General features: G+C 42.5%; 1 protein-coding gene across 2 annotated transcripts in view; it reads left to right on the forward strand.

Moving 5' to 3' along the window:
- TMEM178A (transmembrane protein 178A) overlaps positions 1–20159 on the forward strand; it is a 51062-nt gene extending 30903 nt beyond the window's left edge. The window contains exons 2-4 of one of the 2 annotated variants that reach the window (XM_060117943.1): positions 4637–4750; positions 7571–7708; positions 19322–20159. In XM_060117943.1, the coding sequence (XP_059973926.1) occupies positions 4637–4750; positions 7571–7708; positions 19322–19563 (494 nt within the window). In that variant the 3' untranslated portion in view covers positions 19564–20159. Of the gene's footprint in view, positions 1–4636; positions 4751–7565; positions 7709–19321 lie in introns of those variants that run through there. The other variant, XM_060117944.1, reaches the window with a different exon arrangement.
- The last annotated feature ends 1669 nt before the right edge of the window (positions 20160–21828 follow it).

The raw sequence follows: 21828 nt of genomic DNA on the forward strand, positions 1-21828 counted from the left end.
AATCCCATTTGGTCGTGATGTACAATCCTTTTTATATGTTGCTGAATTCACTTTGCTAGTACCTTGCTGAGGACTTCTGAATACATATTCATAAGAAATATTTTGTAATATTCTTTCCTTGTGATACCTTTGTTTTTTGTATCAGGGCAATACTGGCCTCATACAATGATTTGGGAATTGTTCCCTCCTTTTCTGTTTTTGTTTTTGGTTTTGGTTTTTTTGAAGAGTTTATGAAACATTGTTAACTTGTCTCTATAAACATTTGGTAAAATTCACCAGTGAAGCTCTCTGGTCCTGGACTTTTCTTTGTGGGAATTTTTTTACTAAGTTAATTACTAACTCGTTCTCTTTACTTGATATAGATTTGTTTAAATGTTCTTTTTCTTCTTGAGTCAGTCTTGATAATTTGTGTCTTTCTAGGAAGTTGTCATTTAATCTGTATTATCTAATTTGTTGGCATATAATTTTTTCACAGTATTCTCTTATACCACTTTTTATTTCTGTAAGACGGTTAGTAATGTCTTCTGTTTCATTCCTGATTTTAGTAACTTGAGTCTTCTCTCTTTATCTTAAATGGTCTAGGTAAAGATTTGTCAATTTTATTAATGTTTTCAAAGAACCAAGTTTTGTTTTTTTAATTTTCCTTATTTTTCTAGTCCTTACTTCATTTATTTCCACTCTAATTATGTAATCTCTCTCCTTCTGCTTTGGGTTTAGTTTGTTCTTCTCTTTTTAATTTCTTCAGGTGGAAAGTTAGGCAATTGATTTGAGACTTTCTCTTTTAATGTACGCATTTGCAGGTATAAATTTCCCCGTAAGCACTGCTTTAGCTGCATCCTATAAATTTTCATATATTGTGATTTTGTTTTCATTAATCTCAAAGTGTTTTTAAATTTCCCTTTTGATTTGTTTTTGATGCATTGTTTGTTTAGAAGTGTGTTACTTAATTTCCACAAATTTCTGAATTTCCAAAATTTCCTTCTGTTATTGATTTCTAATTTCATTGTATTGTGGTCAGAGAACATACTTTGTATGACTTTCTTTTAAATTTATTGAGATTTGTTTTATTGCCTAAAATATGGGGTATGCTGGGGAGTGTTCTATTTGCACTTGAAAATTATGTATAATGCTGTTTGGTGGAGTGGTCTATAGATGTGTGTTTTGTCTAGTTGGTTTATAGTGTTGTTCAAATCTTCTGTTTCCTTGTTGACCTTCTATCTAGTTGTTCCACCATTATTGAAAGTGGAGTACTGAAGTCTCCAACTATTATTGTTGAATTGTCTATTTCTTCCTTTAATTCTGTCAGTTTTTTCAAGCATTTTGGGGCTTTGTTGGTAAGCGGATAAAATATGTTTATAGTTGTAATATCTTCTTAATGGATTGACCTTTATATCACTATAAAATGTCTTTCTTTGTCTCTAATAACACTTTTGGTCTTGAAGTCTATTTTGCCTGATGTTGGTATAGCTATTCCGTCTCTCTTTTGGTGACTGTTTTCATGGTATATCTTTTTCCATCCTTTTGCTTCCAACCTACTTGTGTCTTTGAATCTAAAGTGTGTCTCTAGTGGACATCACATAGTTGGATCATGTTGTTTTGTCTATAACGCCAATCTCTGCTTTTGGTTGGAGTGTTTGGTCTATTTATATTTTAGTCCATTTATGTTTACCTGTGTTGTAACATTACAAATGTTCTTTGTTTCTTCATGTGGATTCAGTTACTGTCCTTTCATTCAGCCTGAAGGACTCCCTTTAGTATTTCTTGTAGGGTAGGTCTGCTAGTGACACAGTCTCTCAGTTTTTGTTTAACTGGAAATGTCTTCATTTTCCCTTCATTTCTGAAGGATAGCTTTGCTGAATATAGAATTCTTGGTTGATAATCTTTCTTTCAGTGCTTTGAATGTGTCATTCCACTCCCTTTGACCTCCATGTTTTCTGATGAGAAATCAGTTTCTAATCTTCTGAGGAGCTCTTATACATGATACATTACTTTTTTTCTTGCCGTTTTCAAGATTCTCTGTCTTTGGCTTTCAACAGTCTGGGTATGGATCCCTTTGAGTTTATTCTATTTGTACTTCATCAGACTTCTTAGATGTGTAGATTCATGTTTTTCATCAGATTTGGGAAGTTTTTGATGACTATTTCTTTAAATATTCTTTTTGTCCCCTTTTCCCTCTCCTCCTTTTTGGGACTCCCATTATACTCCTCAGACTGGATAATCTCAATTGATCTATCTTCAGATTTGCTGATTCTTTTTTCTACCTGCTCAAAATTTTGTTGAGCCCCTCTAGTAAATTTTAAAATTTCCATTATTATACTTTTCAACTTCAGAATTTCCATTTGGTTTTTTTTCTGTCTCTTTTCATACTTTCTATCACTTTACTGATATTCTCTATTTGGTGAGACATCATTCTCACACTTGTCTTTAGTTCCTTGGACATGGTTTCCTTTAGTTCTTTGAACATATTTAAAACAGTTGATATAAAGTCTTGGGTCGGGACTTCTCTGGTGGTCTGTAGTTGAGACTCCATGCTTCCACTGCAGGGGGTGCAGGTTCGATCCCTGGTCGGGGAACTAAGATTCCACATGCCACACGGAAAGTCTTGGTTAGGTAAATCCAATGTCTGGGCTTCTTCAGTGACAGTTTCTATGGACTGACATTTTTCTTCTATGTAGGAGCCTTTTTCTGTATATGTTTTATACTTTTTAACTGAAACTGGACATTTAAAATAATATAGCAACTCTGGATATTAGATTCTCCCTCCTCCTCAGGGTTTGTTATTGTTTTTGTGTTGTTGTTTGTTCCTTTAGTGACTCTACTGAACTAATTCTGTAAAGTCTGTATCCTTTGTCATATGTGGGCCCTGAAGTCTCTGCTTGGCTAGCTTAGTGGGATGCTAATGATTGGACAGAAGTGTTCTTAACTGCCTGGAACCAATAAGTCCCCCAGTCCTTGCCAATGGGCTCTGTGTGCATGTTGGGGCATGTGTTCAACTCTACTTTAGCCTTCACTTCCTGCTTACACAGAGCCTCAAGGTTAGCCTGAGGATGAGTATCAAGTGGAATGACAGTTTTGAAAAACACAAATGAGAGCTATTAATGCAGTCTGTTATCTTTTATTATTCTCAGACCAGATAATTTGCTCTTTGTAAGCACAGGCACTTTCTGACTTACAAACACATAACTTATATGTAAACACGGAACTTATATGCCTTAGACCTCACAACAACTGCCAGGGGCCTATGTTGAAACAACAAAGAGAAAAATAAAAAGAGCTGTGAGCTTTTAGAGAATCTGTGGTTTCATAAGGAAAAAAAAAAAAGCTTCCAAAAAAGCAGAGATAGTCTTGGGTAGTGTTTCTCAGCTGCCTGCATCAGCATTACTTGGGATATTTTGTTAAAAATCAGGTTCCTGGCTCCATCCCAAATCTTTTGAGTCAGAATATCTTGGGTTGGGTCCAGGAGTCTACATTTTAAACTAGCTCCCCAGGTGATTCTTATGCATACTGTTGATTGAGAAACAAGGGAGATGATCCTGTAGGTGCCTTCACATCAGGGACTAAGTGGCTCATGATGTTAACTGTGCTCAAATACTAATCTCCCCTTTCAATGCCTGATTTTTAAAAAATTTCACTTTATTAATTACATTTACTCAAATTCCACCAATTACAGATTTATTTGCATCTATGAGAATATTTTTTTAACAGCTGTTGGAGTTAAAAGATTAACATTTACTCACAGCTCTTTTAAAATTAATCTAATCAGATTGCATTTATCCAAACAGCAGGCCAAGGTGATTTACAAGGAAAGAAGGAAGTTTTGTTTCATTTTAATTTGACAGGAAGATAGATACTTTCATGGGATTCAGAAGACTTTAGGGGAAAAATAGGCCTGTGCTAATTTATCCAATAAAAGCATGGATTGAGAGGGAAGGTAGGAGAAGATACTAGATAAAGCGGTGGGTACTTGCCCATTTCAAAATATTGTGCATACAACCAGAAAAGGGAGGAAAAAATTTCTTTCTCCTTCCTACTTTTAATATTACCCGTTGTCTTAGAACCTAGAATTCAGATCAGTAAAATGTGTATTAAGGAATTATATCAGCTGCTGTAGGGCTACTTAGGCTCTCGTGGGCTGTCTAGAGACCTAATCACTATTTAAACCACCATGTAGAAGGCTCTTTATTGAAAAATGTCTTCCAGTTTCCAAATAACACACTTCCTGATATACTTTTTGATTTAGCCCATTTGAGAGTTTGAGGTTGGATCAAATTTGGATGCGTGAAATTTATCTGTGTTCAAATTCCAAGCTGATTTCTCCCAATCATCTGTATACTTTTAGGCCATTTCTCCTTGAGGAGTTTTGTGTTTAGTTAATACAGATTCAACATTGAAAAAACAATTAGGGGAGTTTAGATTCTTATCAAATTCAATACATTCAAAAATGAAACATGATTTAAAAAATTATTTCATGTTTTGGGTCTTACTACTCTGACTTGTCTCTATTAATGAGAATAATCAAGAGATTCCTATCCCCTGCCCCTTCAACCCAGTTTAGGAGGCATTATCCTGCCTTCAGTTTCCAGAATTCTATTACAAGTGCACAGACTAGTAAATCACATTTCTTATTTCCTTCAAGGTATTGCACAGCGATGTACAGCTATCAAGTACCACTTTTCTCAGCCGATTCGCTTACGAAACATTCCTTTCAATTTGACCAAGACAATCCAGCAAGATGAATGGCACCTGCTTCGTGAGTATTTCTGGGAAAGGGTCAGAGAGGGTCAGAGAGGAAATGGTGTCTTTCTGAACAAAAAGCATTCCCACCGGCCCTTTCAGATTTGGACTGAAAGATGCTGTGCTATCCTACGTGGGCCTCTGGACCCCATCCAACTTGGTCAGAGACTCAGAGAGTCATTTCACTGTGCCATGGTCACAACTTGTTTGCCGATCAGATGTGTGGGAGTCAGGCGTGGGGCTTTGTGAGACAGTGCAGTGAGTGTGTCTGTCCTTGTGGCATCGGTATACAAGCCACCTTCCGAGTGCATTCTTTACCAAGCCGTGTGGTACAAGGCCCTGATCTGGCGCTTGTCTTAGTAAACCAAGGAGACTATACCTTAGGTGTGTTATTTTAGTTTTCTTTATCCAATATTCATTTTAGTTACTGTGTCTATCTCAGACCTTGGTATTTCTGCTAAAATATCTTTATGAGTGTATGCTGTAATTTTCTCAGAAGGTGTCTGTTATCTCCACATCCCGAAGGCAGGAGCTATCTTTTTTTACTGTCAGGAAAATGTGAAACTGTAGAAAGGATTGTGCAGTGTGACACCAAAGAGGACTGATATTTACCTGAAAACTATCAATTCATGTTGCCTAGGGATAGATAATTCAGGAAAGAAAAAAACTAGGCCTAATCCTTTTTAGTGTTTACCCTAATCAGAGGTTGACATTGTCATTTCCAGTACAATCAACGCAAGGACTTCAGTGATCTTGTTTGGTGAGCAAAGTCATTACAGGAAGCCAAGTAGAGTTTCCTTTTGTAAAGTCAAGTCTCTCTACACATCAAAGGGCTCTATTTTGAATCTCAAACATGTAAATGGAAGCTCTTAAGATATTGCCCACAGCAGTGGTATAATATTATAAATATTATGGTTGGCAAATTTAGGACTTGGAAGTCATTGGCTAAAATGTGGTTTATTTCTGAGTAGTATGACTTCCTGAAAATTATTTCTTGCTGGCTGATCTTAATGGTCATTTCTCAGCAGATCTTAGTTAGAGGCTTATCTAAGTGTTCTTACATCTTAATTCTTTATGAGCGTGTTTGGAGTTCTTTGCCTTAATCATCTATGCAGAAAGCCACATAGTCACTGGTTTTAGGCAAGAAAAGATCATCACAGGGTCCTGAAAAAGAACCTTATCTCTTTACTCTAAGAGTTTGTACCCTGTTACTGCCCAGAGACAGTACTGAGCATTCACCTCTTAATCCTTTCTGAGGTTCTCATGGAAAGATGCTTTCAGCAGCCCCAGGCATGGCTTTTTCCAAGAAAGTCACACTTGGTGATCTGTACCATGTTTACCAGATAAGCTTAGCATATCCGGTACTAAGGCAAATTCCATGTGGATTATATCTGAACCTTGTGCCTTTTAATGGCCATAGAAAATAAAACTCGAACCACAGGGAGTTTAGGAGGTTGTGAGAGAATGGTGACTGAGCTGTGATCACACTGGATGTCTCAAAACGACTTACACCTTAATATTAAATAGCCCCTTTAAATGATCAGTGCCCGTGACCCCTAGCTCTGTGGTGGTCTACACTGCCCCTTCTAGGCTGCAATGCCCTGCTTCAGTTTAGATGCTCTGAGCTAGAAATGAGAAATCCCTTTAAAAGAAAGGGAAGGACCACGTGTGACAAGGGCAAGACTGAAAGCTGCCATGATCCACCCTGTATACATCATCCTGAGTTGCCAGAGGCCACAGGAACACACAGTGAGGTGGTGGCTGCCTGAGCACCTTCGCAGAGCAGCCCACGCTCGCAGAGCGGGGTGCGCCTCTGGTCTTGGCTCTATGTGTGTGCAGGTGTGCACAGTCCACCTTGCCTAGGCCTGTTCACTGGCTTCAGCAGCAGACTTATGTTTGGGATCTGTTGCTCTAAGAAGGATCAGAGAAATTTAGTTCACGAGTTTTAAAATTAGCTTCATTCAAAAAAAAAAAAAAAAAAAAAGAGGGAGGGAAAAATCAAAATAACAGGAGGGTGGGCAACTGGAGTGGAAGTGTACCCATACATCCAGCCAGTCCACCTCTTGGTTTGGCCTAGAAGGTGGGCGAGGGCCTGGGTTCCTGGCCCAGTGATCACAGTCGTGTTTTTGTGATAGACAAAACTTCTTGTGTGTACAGTGGCGCTTGGCCCACGGGAACAGCCTTTTCTTAACCTGGGTACTTGGGAGCTTGGGTTGTAGGGCCTTTGTTTAAGGGAAGAGGGCCTTAATGAGTAGGTGTCCTATATGTGCATCTTGGGCCCTATTTCAGTTACAATTGCCTTCACTTTCTCAAATCCTTTTTGAAAACAGGCAGGAGGAAGTATAACGTAAAAATAAAGTAATTGGCATCCTTGGTGCACAGGTAAAACCATATTTCACTATATCTCAGTTTTTAGGCTCTTTCCCCAAAGTCAGATTAATTACAGCCACTACAGTGGTGGTGACCTATGATTCCGTTGCTCCTTGGAGGATAATACAGACCTTTTGCAAACCTTCCTCACTCTCAGTTTACTAAGTAACTTGTTACCTATTACCCTTGTTTACCCTGGTGTCCGCTGGTCTATTTTCTACTTGATACGGACTTCTCCATGGACTCAGGGAGGGTAGATGCTGACCCCTCAACTTGTTACACCCCATCTGTCCTCTTATGAAATACCTAGGAAGTTTATTTCCTAAATCACCGTGGCCCTGAAGACCCTACACCTGTCCATGTGACGTATTAGTTTTCACAATATATACAAAGCTCTTCTTTCTCGAATTTTCAATAACTCTCCTTCTTCTGCTTATTATTTTGAATGTTTGTGTTTTGAGATTAGATTTAAGAAGAATCACTGCTGGCTTCCTGGGCATGGCTGTGGCCGTCCTGCTCTGTGGCTGCATTGTGGCCATGGTCAGCTTCTTCTGGGAGGAAAGCCTGACCCAGCACGTGGCCGGACTCCTTTTCCTCATGACAGGTACGCGGAACACCTCTGACACCTCTCCCAGCAAAAGCAAAGGCCTCTCTGCAGGCAACTAGCTTCACTTTGTTATCTCTCCATTAATTTTGTTTTTACTTGTGAGAAAAGCAACCAGAAGGTCATTTGGCTTTGGTGGGCAATATAGAATTTAAAGAAAACAACAGTGTTAAAAACGCAGCCCTGGGCCTCCCTGGTGGCGCAAGTGGTTGGGAGTCCGCCTGCCGATGCAGGGGATACGGGTTCGTGCCCCGGTCTGGGAGGATCCCATATGCCGCGGAGCGGCTGGGCCCGTGAGCCATGGCCGCTGAGCCTGCGCGTCCGGAGCCTGTGCTCCGCAACGGGAGAGGCCACAACAGTGAGAGGCCCGCATACCACAAAAAAAAAAAAAAAAAAAAAAAAACAAAACGCAGCCCTGATTTCCCCACTGTGGCCCGTTACAAGGTTAGATGGAAATGTCTTGGGTTTAATCTCCATCTGAGGCAGGTCTGATTTTTCTGTCCCATTCTTTCCTATTGTGCCCCTAACCCTGGCGTGGACCCTTGGCAAACATGGGCCATTGCTTCTCAGGAGCCCTCCAGGAGAGGGTGATAACTTAGCACAGCCCACACCTCTGGGCTGAAGGTTAACTCAAAGTCTATTTCTTAGTGATGGAGTCATTCGTGTCATTTTTACACAAAAACATTCATTCATTTCACTCCACAGATATTTTGTGAGGACTTACTGTGGACCAGGCACTTCTCTACATACTAAAGACACATAATGATTAAGGCAGACAAAATCCTTCTCCCTTTCTGTTGTGGGGAGACACAAATAATAATCTGTGATAGAGATAAAAGCTGTGAGGAAGATAAACGAGGTGGCGTAGGGGACCCTCTTCCACATAGGGAGTGCGCTGCGGGCAGAGGAAGGAACAGTGCCAAGGCCTAAGGCAGGGATGGCTTGACGTATGTGTTTCGAGCCACAGAGAGACCAGTGTGGCCGGAGGGCAGGGAAGGAGAGGACAGCATCCCATGAGGTGGAGAAGCAGGCAGGGGCTTGGATTTTAATCTAAGGGTGGTGGAAGCCACCAGAAGGTTTTACGCCGAGGAGTGACTTGCTGTTAAATCAGGAGGTTGGAAGGGGGTGTGTGGAGACACGACTATGGTCTTTTCGATTGTCGGGTGAAGAACATTTTTGTCTAAGAAGGAGTCAGCAGCTGAGTTGATGGCTGAAATTGACTGAAGGTGGCTGCAGGGAAGAAATCTTTACTCCTGCTTTTTCCCAGAAAATTGTGTCTGATTAGTGAATGCCAAGTTAACAGTTTCACAGAGTACGCTGAGCATCAGAGTAATAGTACTCTAGATGTGTAGCCTTTTTTTTTTTTTTTTTTTCGGTACGCGGGCCTCTCACTGTTGTGGCCTCTCCCGTTGCGGAGCACAGGCTCCAGACGCGCGGGCTCAGCGGCCATGGCTCACGGGCCCAGCCGCTCCGCGGCATGTGGGATCTTCCCGGACCGGGGCACGAACCCGTGTCCCCTGCATCGGCAGGTGGACTCTCAATCACTGCGCCACCAGGGAAGCCCATGTGTAGCCGTTTTGAATAAGCTTATTCCTGCTTCTCTGGAGTTCTGTTACTCAAGCGACCATGACTGGGGTTTCTAGCACTGCTCGCTGTCATGGTCACTCACTCAAGCCCGTGTTCCCCGGAGGCTGCAGCGCCCCTCGGTGCCTGGCACCATTTCTCTGTCTTTCAGGGCTGACAGGTAGGTGGTGCTTTGCCTTCTGGTTGGTCAACCAGTCAGCTTCTGTAACCCAGTTCACAGACAGAGGTCCTTCCTTCCTTCTAAGTCCTGTCGGCCCCTTTCCGACCCCATGAGATGGCGCTGTAACCAGCAGTGACCTGGAATAACGGATGATCATTGTAAGCATCCCGATAGAGCATTCACAAGTCACTGGGCCTTTGAATAATTCTTAGCAGAAAAACAACTGAAGTTTTCCGGACTTGGGTGAATACAGAGAGGCTGCAGGACTGTGGCCCAGGGAGGCTAAAATTCTAGTTTCTGAGGTTTTGGGGGAGGATTTGAACCTTCAAGACCAGCCATTGGGAGGGTGCCTGCCTAAAAGGATTCATTAAAATCCTAAGTGTAGGGACTTCCCTGGGGGTCCAGTGATTAAGACTCCACGCTCCCAATGCAGGGGGTCCAGGTTCGATCTCTGGTCAGGGAACTAGATCCTGCGTGCCGCAACTAAGAGCCTGGATGCAGCAGCGAAGACCCGGCACAGCCAAATAAATAAATGAATAAATATTAAAAAAAAAAATCCAGGGTGTAGAATGAACAGGTGAGGGTGTCAAAGAATCAGAGAGGCCTGTGCTGCCCAGGGGATTTCTTTAAGCTTAATGGTCATGAAATCTCTCTCCCCATTTTCTTCCCTTCCTTTATTAGTTGGGCCCCCATTTTTCTAACTCTTGTCCTCATATACATCAAAGAAGTATTCACGGGCTTCCCTGGCGGCGCAGTGGTTGAGAGTCCGCCTGCCGATGCAGGGGACACGGGTTCATGCCCCGGTCCGGGAAGATCCCACATGCTGTGGAGCGGCTGGGCCCGTGAGCCATGACCGCTGAGCCCGCGCGTCCGGAGCCTGTGCTCTGCAACGGGAGAGGCCACAACAGTGAGAGGCCCGCGTACCGCAAAAAAAAAAAAAAAAAAAAAGTATTCACGACCCCCCAGCCCTGGAAAGGCCCCACATAGCATCCTCAGGAAAATGAAAGGAGCTGAGGGCCAGACAAAAGCCTCAGTAGCAGTAGTTTTTTTTTTTTTTTTTTTTTTTTCTTTTTGCGGTATGCGGGCCTCTCACTGTTGTGGCCTCTCCCGTTGTGGAGCACAGGCTCCGGATGCGCAGGCCCAGCGGCCATGGCTCACGGGCCCAGCCGCTCCGCGGCATATGGGATCCTCCCAGACCGGGGCACGAACCCGTATCCCCTGCATCGGCAGGCGGACTCTCAACCACTGCGCCACCAGGGAGGCCCTAGCAGTAGTTTTTAAAGGACCCTTGTAATGGGCGTAATGCATGAATAATTTAGGATGCTCTTAGATATCAAACAATTGTTGGCATGAAAATAAATCACAGGACCATAAAAGTCAGGCTCAGTGAGCATTTCTTGGGAGGCAGAGGGACTGGTTTGGTTTTAAATGAAAGGAGGGTGGGAGTTCAGTCTTGCACTGGCTCAGAGGAGAGCTAGGAGCTGAGTTTCCTAAGCCAGCCCCACCTTCCCCTGCTCAGCCCTCATTCCTGAGCCATCTGTGTAACTCTGGGCCAGACTGGCTCAGGGCTCAGCAGGATTTATCATCAAAAGCCCCTGTGCAACTGTTAAAAACAAAACAAGCAGAACAATAGCTGTAGTAGCAAAAACCCATTGCAACCCCAAAACACCCTAAACTTATAAACTTGAAGTTTGATGACCAGTCCGGAAGGGTGGACAGACCTACCACATAACACTGGCTTTTTTTTTTTTTTTTTTTACTTTTGATTGCCCAAACAACATTTTTTTTTTTGGAATAAAGGGAAAACTCACTTATAGATCTCACCATCTGAAGAATTAGTTGTTAAACTATTTTCCTTATCCTGGACCAAATCTTGCCCAAGCCTTTGTCTCACTAAAAACAACAACAAAAGGGAGAGAAGTGGCTGTGGTTCTAAAAGGGTAGCTCAGGGCATCCTTGTGATGGAAATGGTCTGTGTCTGGACTGTGATGGTGGCCACATAATCTGCACACGTGGTGACATTCCGTGGAACTAAGTACACACACAAGTGAGTGAGTGCTTGTAAAAGTGGTGAAATCGGAATAAGGTGGATGGATTGTATCATCGTAAATTTCCTGGTTGTGCTATTATACTAGAGTTGTGCAAGATGTTACTATTCAGGGAAATTGGGTGAAGGGTATAGAGGATCTCACTGTGTTATCTCTTTCAACTGCATGTGAGTCTACAATTATTTCAAAATAAAAATAAAACAACAACAACAACAATAAAAGGAAAGTAAAAATGTTTGCCACCATCATCACATGGAAAGTATTGAATATTTTGTTTTCTGGGCTTCCATTTATCATCATACCGTAAGTATTCCCAGTGGCCTTATATTGTTCTGTGTTCGGTTTTTAATAGCTTTTAATAGCTGCATGTTCTTCCATGGAGTAGATTTGCCGCGTTGTGTTCCCTTACTGTGGGATTTAGGGAGGTTTGTTTCATTTTTGCTACTACAAATAATCCCTTTCCATTTCCTTTGTAAACACCGAGATAATGATGTTAATCCATTGCATGAGATAAATTAGCTGTAGGACCTTCCCACGCAGCAGCAGGAGATGAGAGCAAATAAGGGTTAAAAGAATTGATTTTAATGAAGCAGAAGTGTCTTCAGCAGTCTTAGTCGGCATCACCCCACAGATTTTTGTTGCTAAACTTGGCCTCTTCTGAGGCGCTGGCATCTTCATTCTCTACCTGAATTTATTAGCCAAACCTTCAATGAAGATCATCAGTGATGTGACAGTTTGAGATGTTAAAATGGAAACTTGGAAACAGTCTCTCTCCTTATGCCTTATTGCATACTGACAGCTCTTGATTACCCACGCGTGGAGCAGCAGGGCTGCTGACTGTCACTTCCCATCCCTAATTCCCTGGGGCCTCTCAAGGGGGTTCTCCAGCAGGGCCAGGGGCACAGAGCCTCAAAGGTAGCCTTTTGACCTCATGTCCTCTGAAGTTACACACACACCGTCACGGAGGCATATCCAGAGGACTAAGACTCATGATCCAACAGTGAGGGGCTGCCCTTTACCAGACCACACTGCCTCCAGGCACTGCGAGTATTTCCATCAGCTTTAAATGATGCATTCTATTAGACTGCTGTTGTGCTAGTATGATGATTATCATTTGTTAGAAATATAAATACTTTATTTATTTATTTATTTTTTTGCGGTATGCGGGCCTCTCACTGTTGTGGCCTCCCCCGTTGCGGAGCACAGGCTCCGGACGCGCAGGCTCAGCGGCCATGGCTCACGGGCCCAGCCGCTCCGCGGCATATGGGATCCTCCCAGACCGGGGCACGAACCCGTATCCCCTGCATCGGCAGGCGGACTCTCAACCACTTGCGCCACCAGGGAGGCCCCTGAAATATAAATACTTTAAAAGGTTAATTTATTCAGTGCAAATGTTTTTAAATACAATGTTTATGTCTCTGTAGTAGGGTTTTAATTACCTTTTAATATACTGGGAGTCTCAAAAATTGGATAAAGCTTGGTCCTCCCTTGATGGGGGCCTCCATTCCCCTTCATAGGCTGTGCCCTGAGTGGCCACTGCCGACGAGGCAGGGCCTTCGGGTCAGTAGAGAAAGAAGAGACAGCCCAGGGTGCCCCAGCAAAGCTCAGGGACCAGTAACACGCTAGGCCACCCATTGTTTTGCTTCAATACATTCAAATTAAAACAAAGGCTCCTCTGTAGGTGTATTGAATTCTCTAGGGTATCCACTGATTATGACCTAAAACTACAGGTCCTTAATGCCGTATCTGAAGCCCTTGGGACCAGGTGCATTTTGGAATTCAGGATTTTTTTTTTAATTTATTTATTTTTGGCTGCCTTGGGTCTTTGTTGTTGAGTGCGGGCTTTCTCTAGTTGTGGCGAGCGGGGGCTACTCTTTGTTGTGGTGCGTGGGCTTCTCATTGCGGTGGCTTCTCTTGTTGCAGAGCACGGGCCCTAGGCGCATGGGCTCAGTAGTTGTGGCTCACGGGCTCTAGAGCACAGGCTCAGTAGTTGTGGCGCACGGGCCTAGTTGCTCCACAGCATGTGGGATCTTCCCGGACCAGGGCTTGAACCCCAGTCCCCTGCACTGGCAGGTGGACTCTTAACCACGGCACCACCAGGGAAGTCCCTGGAATTCAGGATTTTTAAGTTTTATTTTAGAAAGGTAATATAGTGCATATATTCTATATTATCTAACACCCTGAGCAGGGTCTGAAATCAAGTATACATTAACATTTCTGCAGCCAAACACATGAATATTCACACTAGGTGGGGTCAATAAGGACTATAAATAGCCTATGTCACGTCAGGCCAGATTTGCCGGTCAGTGAGATTGCTGCAATCTTTCGGAAAAAGATCAGATGTTTTTCGGATTTAGTTAATTGCAGATTGTGGGTCTTGTATTTGATTTTTTAAAAAAGTGTTGTCTGTCTCTATTAGTCCTGCCCAGGCATTTAGTTAAGGCAACGTAGCAATGGCTTTTTGAGCAATCTGTGTGAAAAGTAGCTTGAGGCGGTTTTTTTCTGGAATTGCAAAGAGGCCAGAATGATGGGCAGGCCATCTTTTTGAAGGAGTGGGAAAAAAAAATCAATGTTTATGTCTTTGGGTGTTGCAGCTATGTTATTTATCAAGCAGGCTAACCAGGGTGAAGCAACTTCCACTCCTTTCCACCTTTCAAGCATATCAAAAGAGGATGGTCAAAAGAGTGGGCCGTTACCCTAACTACACCATACCAGCTGGCCACAGGCACCATGAGGTTTAGGGAAGGAAATTAGGTTGATGATCGGGGATGGCAGCATAAATTTATTTCTTTTCTGATCCAAAAATATCCTTTCCGGTCTTGTAATTCTGTGATATCACTGTATCTTCTAATGAAGAACTTTGGCGGAACACCTTTTAATATTTTATAAGAAAAGCCGATGCATACAGCACTCTTCAGAACAAGTAATTACTCACCCTTTTGAAGATGCTACCAGCAGTAGCCAGGACTGAGTTTGGGACATAAACCCCTCTCTCCTGGCGCCACCAGCTGAGCTGAAGAGTATCAGTGGTGGTAGCCCAAGGGAACTCCTGGCTGGTCAGGGGAGAAGGGAAAGGGAAGGAAATGTCTAAGAGAAGAAGGGAGGAGAGGTGACCTCTCTCCTCGTGGCTTTTCAGGAATGACCATTAGATTTTGAACTTTGGAAATGCAAGGCTGGTACCTTATCTTTCCATGCCCTCATCCCATATCTTGCATTAACTAGATTGCTACTGACAAGAAAGCAACATTATCTGAAATAACTTGCCATCTAGGTAAATCCTACAGGAGGTAATTTAGGATGAGCTGGTTCTTAGGTGTGTAGAACTCACTGTATTGCAGAACTCAGTTTTCTTTCTTTTCTTTTTTTTTTTGTGGTACGCGGGCCTCTCACTGTTGTGGCCTCTCCCGTTGCGGAGCACAGGCTCCGGTCGCGCAGGCTCAGCAGCCATGGCTCACGGGCCCAGCCGCTCTGTGGCATGTGGGATCTTCCCGGACCAGGGCACGAACCCGTGTCCCCTGCATCGGGAGGCGGACTCTCAACCACTGAGCCACCAGGAAAGCCCAGAACTCAGTTTTCTTAAGCAGGTTTTGCACACTTCATGTCCTCGGTGCTATTAGGCTCCTTGTGGAACTTACAGGAACTCCAGGGGTCTCTACTCCTTTTCCCTGATATGCATGCTGGGAAGTGAGTGGAAAGAACACTTGGGGCTCCTGATCACATCAGCGTCAAAGCAGTGACGGCTGTGACCGTCGAGATTTCATTCAACTTAACTACCTCTAAGGTAATCAGAACTGGGTCTGGAACATAGTAGATGCTTATAAATAATTCTTGAATAACTGATTAAATAACACTTAATATAGTAAAATCTTGCTTAGGCCTGTAAAAGGGATGGAAACATACTTCATACATTGACCATACACACAAACTCTGTCTCTCCCCGCCCAACACACACACAATGTTATCAGCTGAATTGTGTGCCCGCCCTGCCCTGCCATTCATATGTTGAAGTTCTAGCCCCCGGAGAACCTCAGAATGTGACTGTATTTGGAGACAGGATCTTTAAAGAGGTGATTAAACTAAATAAGATCATTAGGGTGGGCCATAATCCAGTATGATTGGTGTCCTTATAAAGAAGAGGAAACTTGGGCACAGATAATTACAGAGGGAAGACTGTGAAGGGAGGCCTTGGAAGAAACCAACCCTGCTAGGACCTTGATCTCAGAGTTTTAGCCTCCAGAATTGTGATAAAGTTAATTTCTGTTGTTTCAGCCTCCAGTCTGCTGCTACTTTGTTAAGGCAGCCCGAGCAAACTAATGCACGAGGACTGTAAGACATGCATATGGAACTAAAATAGAATTCCGCAGGATCAAAATTGACCTATGACTGCTAATCTAGTTACAACAAAGATGTCTTCATCCTTTAGACACTTTTCCTTAGTGTCTTCAAAGTTAGAAGGGTTTTTCTTTTCCCTTATTAAGAGATCTTGAATGGGTTAGGCCTCTTTTACAAAAGCTAGTTGTATACATTGGAAACACTGCTTTGTCTCCTCTCCCTACATTTCTCTGTAATAATCAAACAGTCCTGCCCATCCCACAGATAACAGCTATGGCAGCTATGTATTTGCAAACTTCCTTAGATATGTGAGGGTCCAGAAAGGGGAAATTCTTAGATATGCTCTTTGGTTCATCTTGGCTTTTCTCTCACTCAGAACTACTTCAAGAGCATCTTGGAGGGAGAAAAAATGTCCTTGGAGAGCAGTCTCTGGGGACATTTGTGGGACGGGGAGGGGCAGACATCAGGCATACTTATGGGCTCCCGCAACCTCCCCCACCCCCCCATCTCAGCTGAGTGAGTAAAGGCAGAAGGAAATAAAGCAGGTTTTCATCAAAGTTTGGCGATGCCCTAACCTTAAAAGAACTTAAGTGGCACAGAGATGTATATAATATTTCAAGATAAAATAAATACAAATAAGGGATACAAATAAGACAAAGGAGCCATCAGGTTTGCAGGGCAAGATGGATCCAAGGGTGAGATTAGTAGCCAAAAAGCATGCCATGAAGTCCCCAGTTTTTGCCCCTGGGGGGCCACTAATTTAGCTTTAGGGGAGTTTCAGCTCTCTGGCAACTCGGTCAAAAAAAGACATTCTATTAGTGACATCATTCACAGTGTCCATGAGGTAAGCACAACCTAAGTGCCCTGGGAAAGCACAACTACTCATGACACTCAGGGCATAGAAAGTCATCCTGAGGTTAAATCCTCAGGTTAGGTTTTTCTTATCTTTTTCTATTCCGTATGAACTGGTGTTGTTATGCTAAAATTCATTTCACCAAAAGCAATTTTATGGAGTTGGCAGGGGAGAGGTGCTAATAAAATCAATGTTTAGTATAAAATCAAAAAGAGTATGTGCAGAAAGAAAAATCCGACATTCAATTTTTTATTTAGCTGCATAATACCAAGTACTAGATTCACTAGGAAATTTTGGGAAATGTCCTTGCTCAATGCCATATTATGGAATAACAGAGTCACAGAAATTTGACACTGCAAGGGACTTGAGGAACCAAATCCCCCATTTTTTTCCCCCTAGATGCAGCTCAGAGAGATTAAGTAATTTCAAGGTCACACAGTGATTAGATGTAGTGCTGGGGACCAGAATACATATTCCCTGCATCCCAGCCCAAGGCATTTGGACACGAAAATATGCTTAAGAGTCTTAGTTTGAATTCAAGCTTTCAGAGGTCATTAAAACTACGTTACTTGTAAAACAGCTTCACTTTTAGGTATTCAGCTGTGTGCAGACAGTTAAATGCAGAAGAGTTGTTTTTCCTGTGAACAGGTTATTGTTCTATTATTCTATTTTACCTCTTGATACTCCAGAGATCAGATTTTTCTAACTGCCTTATTGTGCTATTACCAGCATTCATTCTAAGGACCTTGTTATATATAAACACTGTCTTTGTTTTGGCCAGTGAAAGCATTCATGTAAATGTAAGAACATTTGCTGTTCACAAGGTTTGAAAAAAGCAGAGTATTCTGTTTTTGACTGTGCTATTCCTTTATGAAAGAATTATTTCCATCATGATCTTCCTTTGGAGAACTCAAAAAATGATGTGTTTACCATAACAATTTGGAGCAAGAAGTCAGAAAACAAGATTTTATCCTTTTTAGAAAAACAGAATCACTTTAGAGTCTAAAAGTAGAATTCGGCAAAGAGTAGGAGAGATCAAATCACCTCAGACCAAGTGTCCTTTTAATTTAAAACATTTCTAAATGCACACTTGGAAAAGGATTCAGGCAATGTGTTCTTAGGTGATTTGAGTGCAGGCAGAATTCTATCACTTAAAAATGACGTTAAGGAAAAAAACATGGCATTAAGGTGATCTTTATTTCCTCTCAATTGCTGCCTGCTCTCAGTTTGTTTTTCTGCTAGTGTTTCTGATCCCCAAAGCTCTATTAAAAAGGGGTGTGGACCTAGAGGGGTGGGATAGGGAGGGTGGGAGGGAGGGAGACGCAAGAGGGAAGAGATATGGGAACATATGTATATGTATAACTGATTCACTTTGTTATAAAGCAGAAACTAACACACCATTGTAAAGCAATTATACTCCAATAAAGATGTAAAAAAAATTAAAAAAACAAAACAAAACGGGGGTTGTGGAGATCTGTTACTTTTAGCCCTCTCCTTTCAGTTCCCAATTCTGTGTCTCTGTTTCCTATGGAGATGCTGCATAGGTCCCTAAGGCTACCAAAGCAATTTTTCAGCAAATGGTTGCAACCTCCATTGTACACAGGGATGAACCAAAGTATGAAAAAGACATGTGTAGAACTCGGAACCGACTGGAACATTCTGATACTTGACTGGGTGCCAGTTTTTGTATTTATTACCCACCTTCAGCTCAGCAACTGCCTCATTGTGATCCCATGTCCCCCAAAAGGAGCAGCCTTGGGGGTCGTGATGAAATAGAAGCATCTACATCCTTGAGTAGTAAAAATCCTGTGTTTTGGGCTTTTGAAGCATTTTTATCAGAATGCTGATTTTAGTGTTCTGAAAGGACAATTATATATAACGTGTTGGTATAAAAAAGTAAAATTTTGGGTCTGTTCATTTTCCTTAGGCTACCTAAATTACCTGCATTCTGCGTGGTTGAATTATAGATCCCCTATATATGATGTCAGCTATTTTACAACAATTCCAACATCCTGGATTTAATTTATATTATTTAAAATCTTTTTATCCATTCATTAAAAAAATTTTTTTTGAGGCCCAAGAATGTGCCAGGCTCTGTGCCTTAAAAAAAACTGGTAAAAATTCATTTAAGATATTTTCAGGCAACATGATAAATACTAATGATAATGGTAATTGAAAAAGAAAGACTTGGTATGATGATTGCAACTATCTAAAACTGTGTCAACTCAGGTATAGAACAAAGGGAAATGAAGATTGTTTGTATTAGGTTTGAGTGATTATAGATTTTTTTCCTTAAAAATAATTAAAATTTCTACTATGTTGTTTTTAAGAATAAAAAAATAAATTCAAATATACATACCAATTTAATTGAGATAATTCTCAATAATTCAAGTTATCAGAATTTTTCCATCTTTTTCACTCCTGTATCTCCAGAACCTAGCATACAGTCTGGCACATAAAGGTTTTGCCAATGTTTGTTGAATGAAGTAACTCAAGTGAAAGAATTGTCAGTCCTTTATTAATTTGGATTCATCATCTCATCTGTTGATCTGATGTTTACGAAGGCCTGTCTGGCATTTGCCTTGTAGCAGGCAAAACTGTAACCCATCACCCTGCTCTCTTTGTATTATTTATAGGAATATTTTGCACCATTTCCCTCTGCACTTACGCCGCCAGCATCTCCTATGATTTGAACCGGCTCCCGAAGCTAATTTATAGCCTGCCTGATGATGTGGAACACGGCTACAGCTGGTCTATCTTTTGTGCCTGGTGCAGTTTAGGCTTTATTGTGGCAGCAGGAGGTCTCTGCATCGCTTACCCATTTATTAGCCGGACCAAGATTGCACATCTAAAGTCTGGCAGGGACTCCACGGTATGACTGTCCACACTCAAGTCCACTGCTTGGTGGCCCGTCCACAGTGCGGACGAACCTTGAAGGGGACGGAGCAGACTTTGAGTCAGGATCCCAAGCACAAAATCGGTCTTGTACATTCCAGCCTGTTGCCTGCCAGCCCCTTCTGGATGACTGATGTCAAATCATGCAGAACCTCCATACCTTTCTAAGGACAAGACTACTGTGGATTCAAGTGCTTTAATGACTATTTATGCTTTGACGGCGAGGAGTAGGGAGCAGAACCGTGGAACATTTCTGGGTTCAGAAAAAGAGGAAACCGCAATGGAAGAATTTGTATGATTGCCATTTATTTCAGAACGTTTGTACATAAGAATTACCCGAGAGTCATTTCTATTTGCAAAAGGATTCATGACAAAGCGAGTATAATTTTCTTGTCATTGTACCATGCTTGTTAAATTTAATGCAGCACCTTCAGAACTTGTCCTAATGGTGTCTTGTTGTGTCAGCACCAAACATTTGTGCATTATTTGTGGATGTTTTTTGTCACAGGGAGATTCTTCTGTTGCCTTATTTATTTTTAATTGAAGTCTCTTCTTCATCTTTGTACTGGAATCAAAATCATAAGAGAAACAGATCAACCATGGAAGAGCTAACCTGTAATGCTATGCAGTATTGTTAGAAGTCCTATCTGTCGTTTGACCTGTCTCTTTACGTAAACTGGATTTCTGCATTAAATGACTGCCCCCTTGTTAGTCTGGGTGTGTTTTCCTGTCTTTCAGCCGCGGCAGTAGGTCCCCCTAGCCATTCGGACAGGTGAGAACTCTTTGTTTTTAAGAGACTTGCTTCATCTCAGTTAGGTTGGTCATTTTTATTTATCTTTTGTAGCAATCACACACATGCTCTTGACAATAGAGGTCATTTTCCAAGCTTCTTTTAAAACCTTACCATAGTATTTTGAGTTTTCTTCTCTCCCTCTTCGTCTCTGTTTACCACCTGCCTGGTATTTAGCCACTGATAAGGATTCACAGTCTCTGGCCTTATCCTTGGACCTCCTACCCCAGTGGGTTTCAGCCTTGGCTGCACATCCAATCACCTGGTTAATCATCTTCAACTGTACCTGAACTGGGCCCCACCCCAGACCAATTGACTTAGAGTGTCTGCAGCTGGGCCTGGGCTTGAGTATTTTTCAAAAAACAATCTCATAATTCTGATGTTCATTTGGGATTTAGAGCCACTGTACTGTGTCAGAGCTACAGTTATCTCCTTGGTAGCTAATATTTATTTAGCACTTACTGTGTGCCAGTAACTGGGCTCTGTTTTTTTCCAGGTATAATTTCATTTAATCCTCTCAAAAGCTCTATGAGGTAGTGTTGGGCTGCACCCTGCAGGCCTGCAAGCCTTGTGGATGCCCGGCTTCAAGACCAAAGAAAGAGCCCAGAGACAGCGACAGAGACACCAGTTGTTTACTGGATAGGGGATCTTACACATCTGAAGCAAAAGGTCCTGGAGTGACACCCCACCATAGATAGCAGGCAGGACATGGCAGCAGTCTGCTACTTGGGGGAGAAGGAGGAATTCCCCCATTTATAGGGGGAATTGATGTCAGGTGGGCTCATCAGTTACCAAGGAAACCAGCAGCCCAGGCAAGTCCCTCACAGCCCCTCAGGTTAAGACTATCACGAGGGCATTTGTTTCCCTTAATAAACTAGCAGGTGGAGCCCTTCTGGCCTAAGGGTCAGGAGGCGAGCACATTCCTGTGAAAAGCGTGTAGGTGAAGCAGGGACTGGTTGAGTTGAGCGGAGAACGTACAAAGAGCAAGAAAAGAACCATCCGGGCTGGCCTGACCATACAGGTAGGTAACTCTTATTCCATTTTACTGATAATGAAGCTGAAGGGCGGACTCAGAACATTTGCTTCATTTTTTTCTATGTGTGGGTATAGAACAAAATTAAAACCCTTCCATGGTATTTCTTTTTTTATTTTTTTATTTTTTTTCGGTATGCGGGCCTCTCACTGTTGTGGCCTCTCCCGTTGCGGAGCACAGGCTCCGGATGCGCAGGCCCAGCGGCCATGGCTCACGGGCCCAGCCGCTCCGCGGCATATGGGATCCTCCCAGACCGGGGCACGAACCCGTATCCCCTGCATCGGCAGGCGGACTCTCAACCACTGCGCCACCAGGGAGGCCCCATGGTATTTCTTTATCTTTAAATGGAAGGGTGGGCACTAGCTAACTTCTACGCTTTTCTTTTTAACTCCATCATTATCCTGTATTCTACGCACAAGGTGTGA

This window comes from Mesoplodon densirostris, chromosome 14, assembly GCF_025265405.1.
Source record: "Mesoplodon densirostris isolate mMesDen1 chromosome 14, mMesDen1 primary haplotype, whole genome shotgun sequence".
NCBI lineage: Eukaryota > Metazoa > Chordata > Mammalia > Artiodactyla > Ziphiidae > Mesoplodon > Mesoplodon densirostris.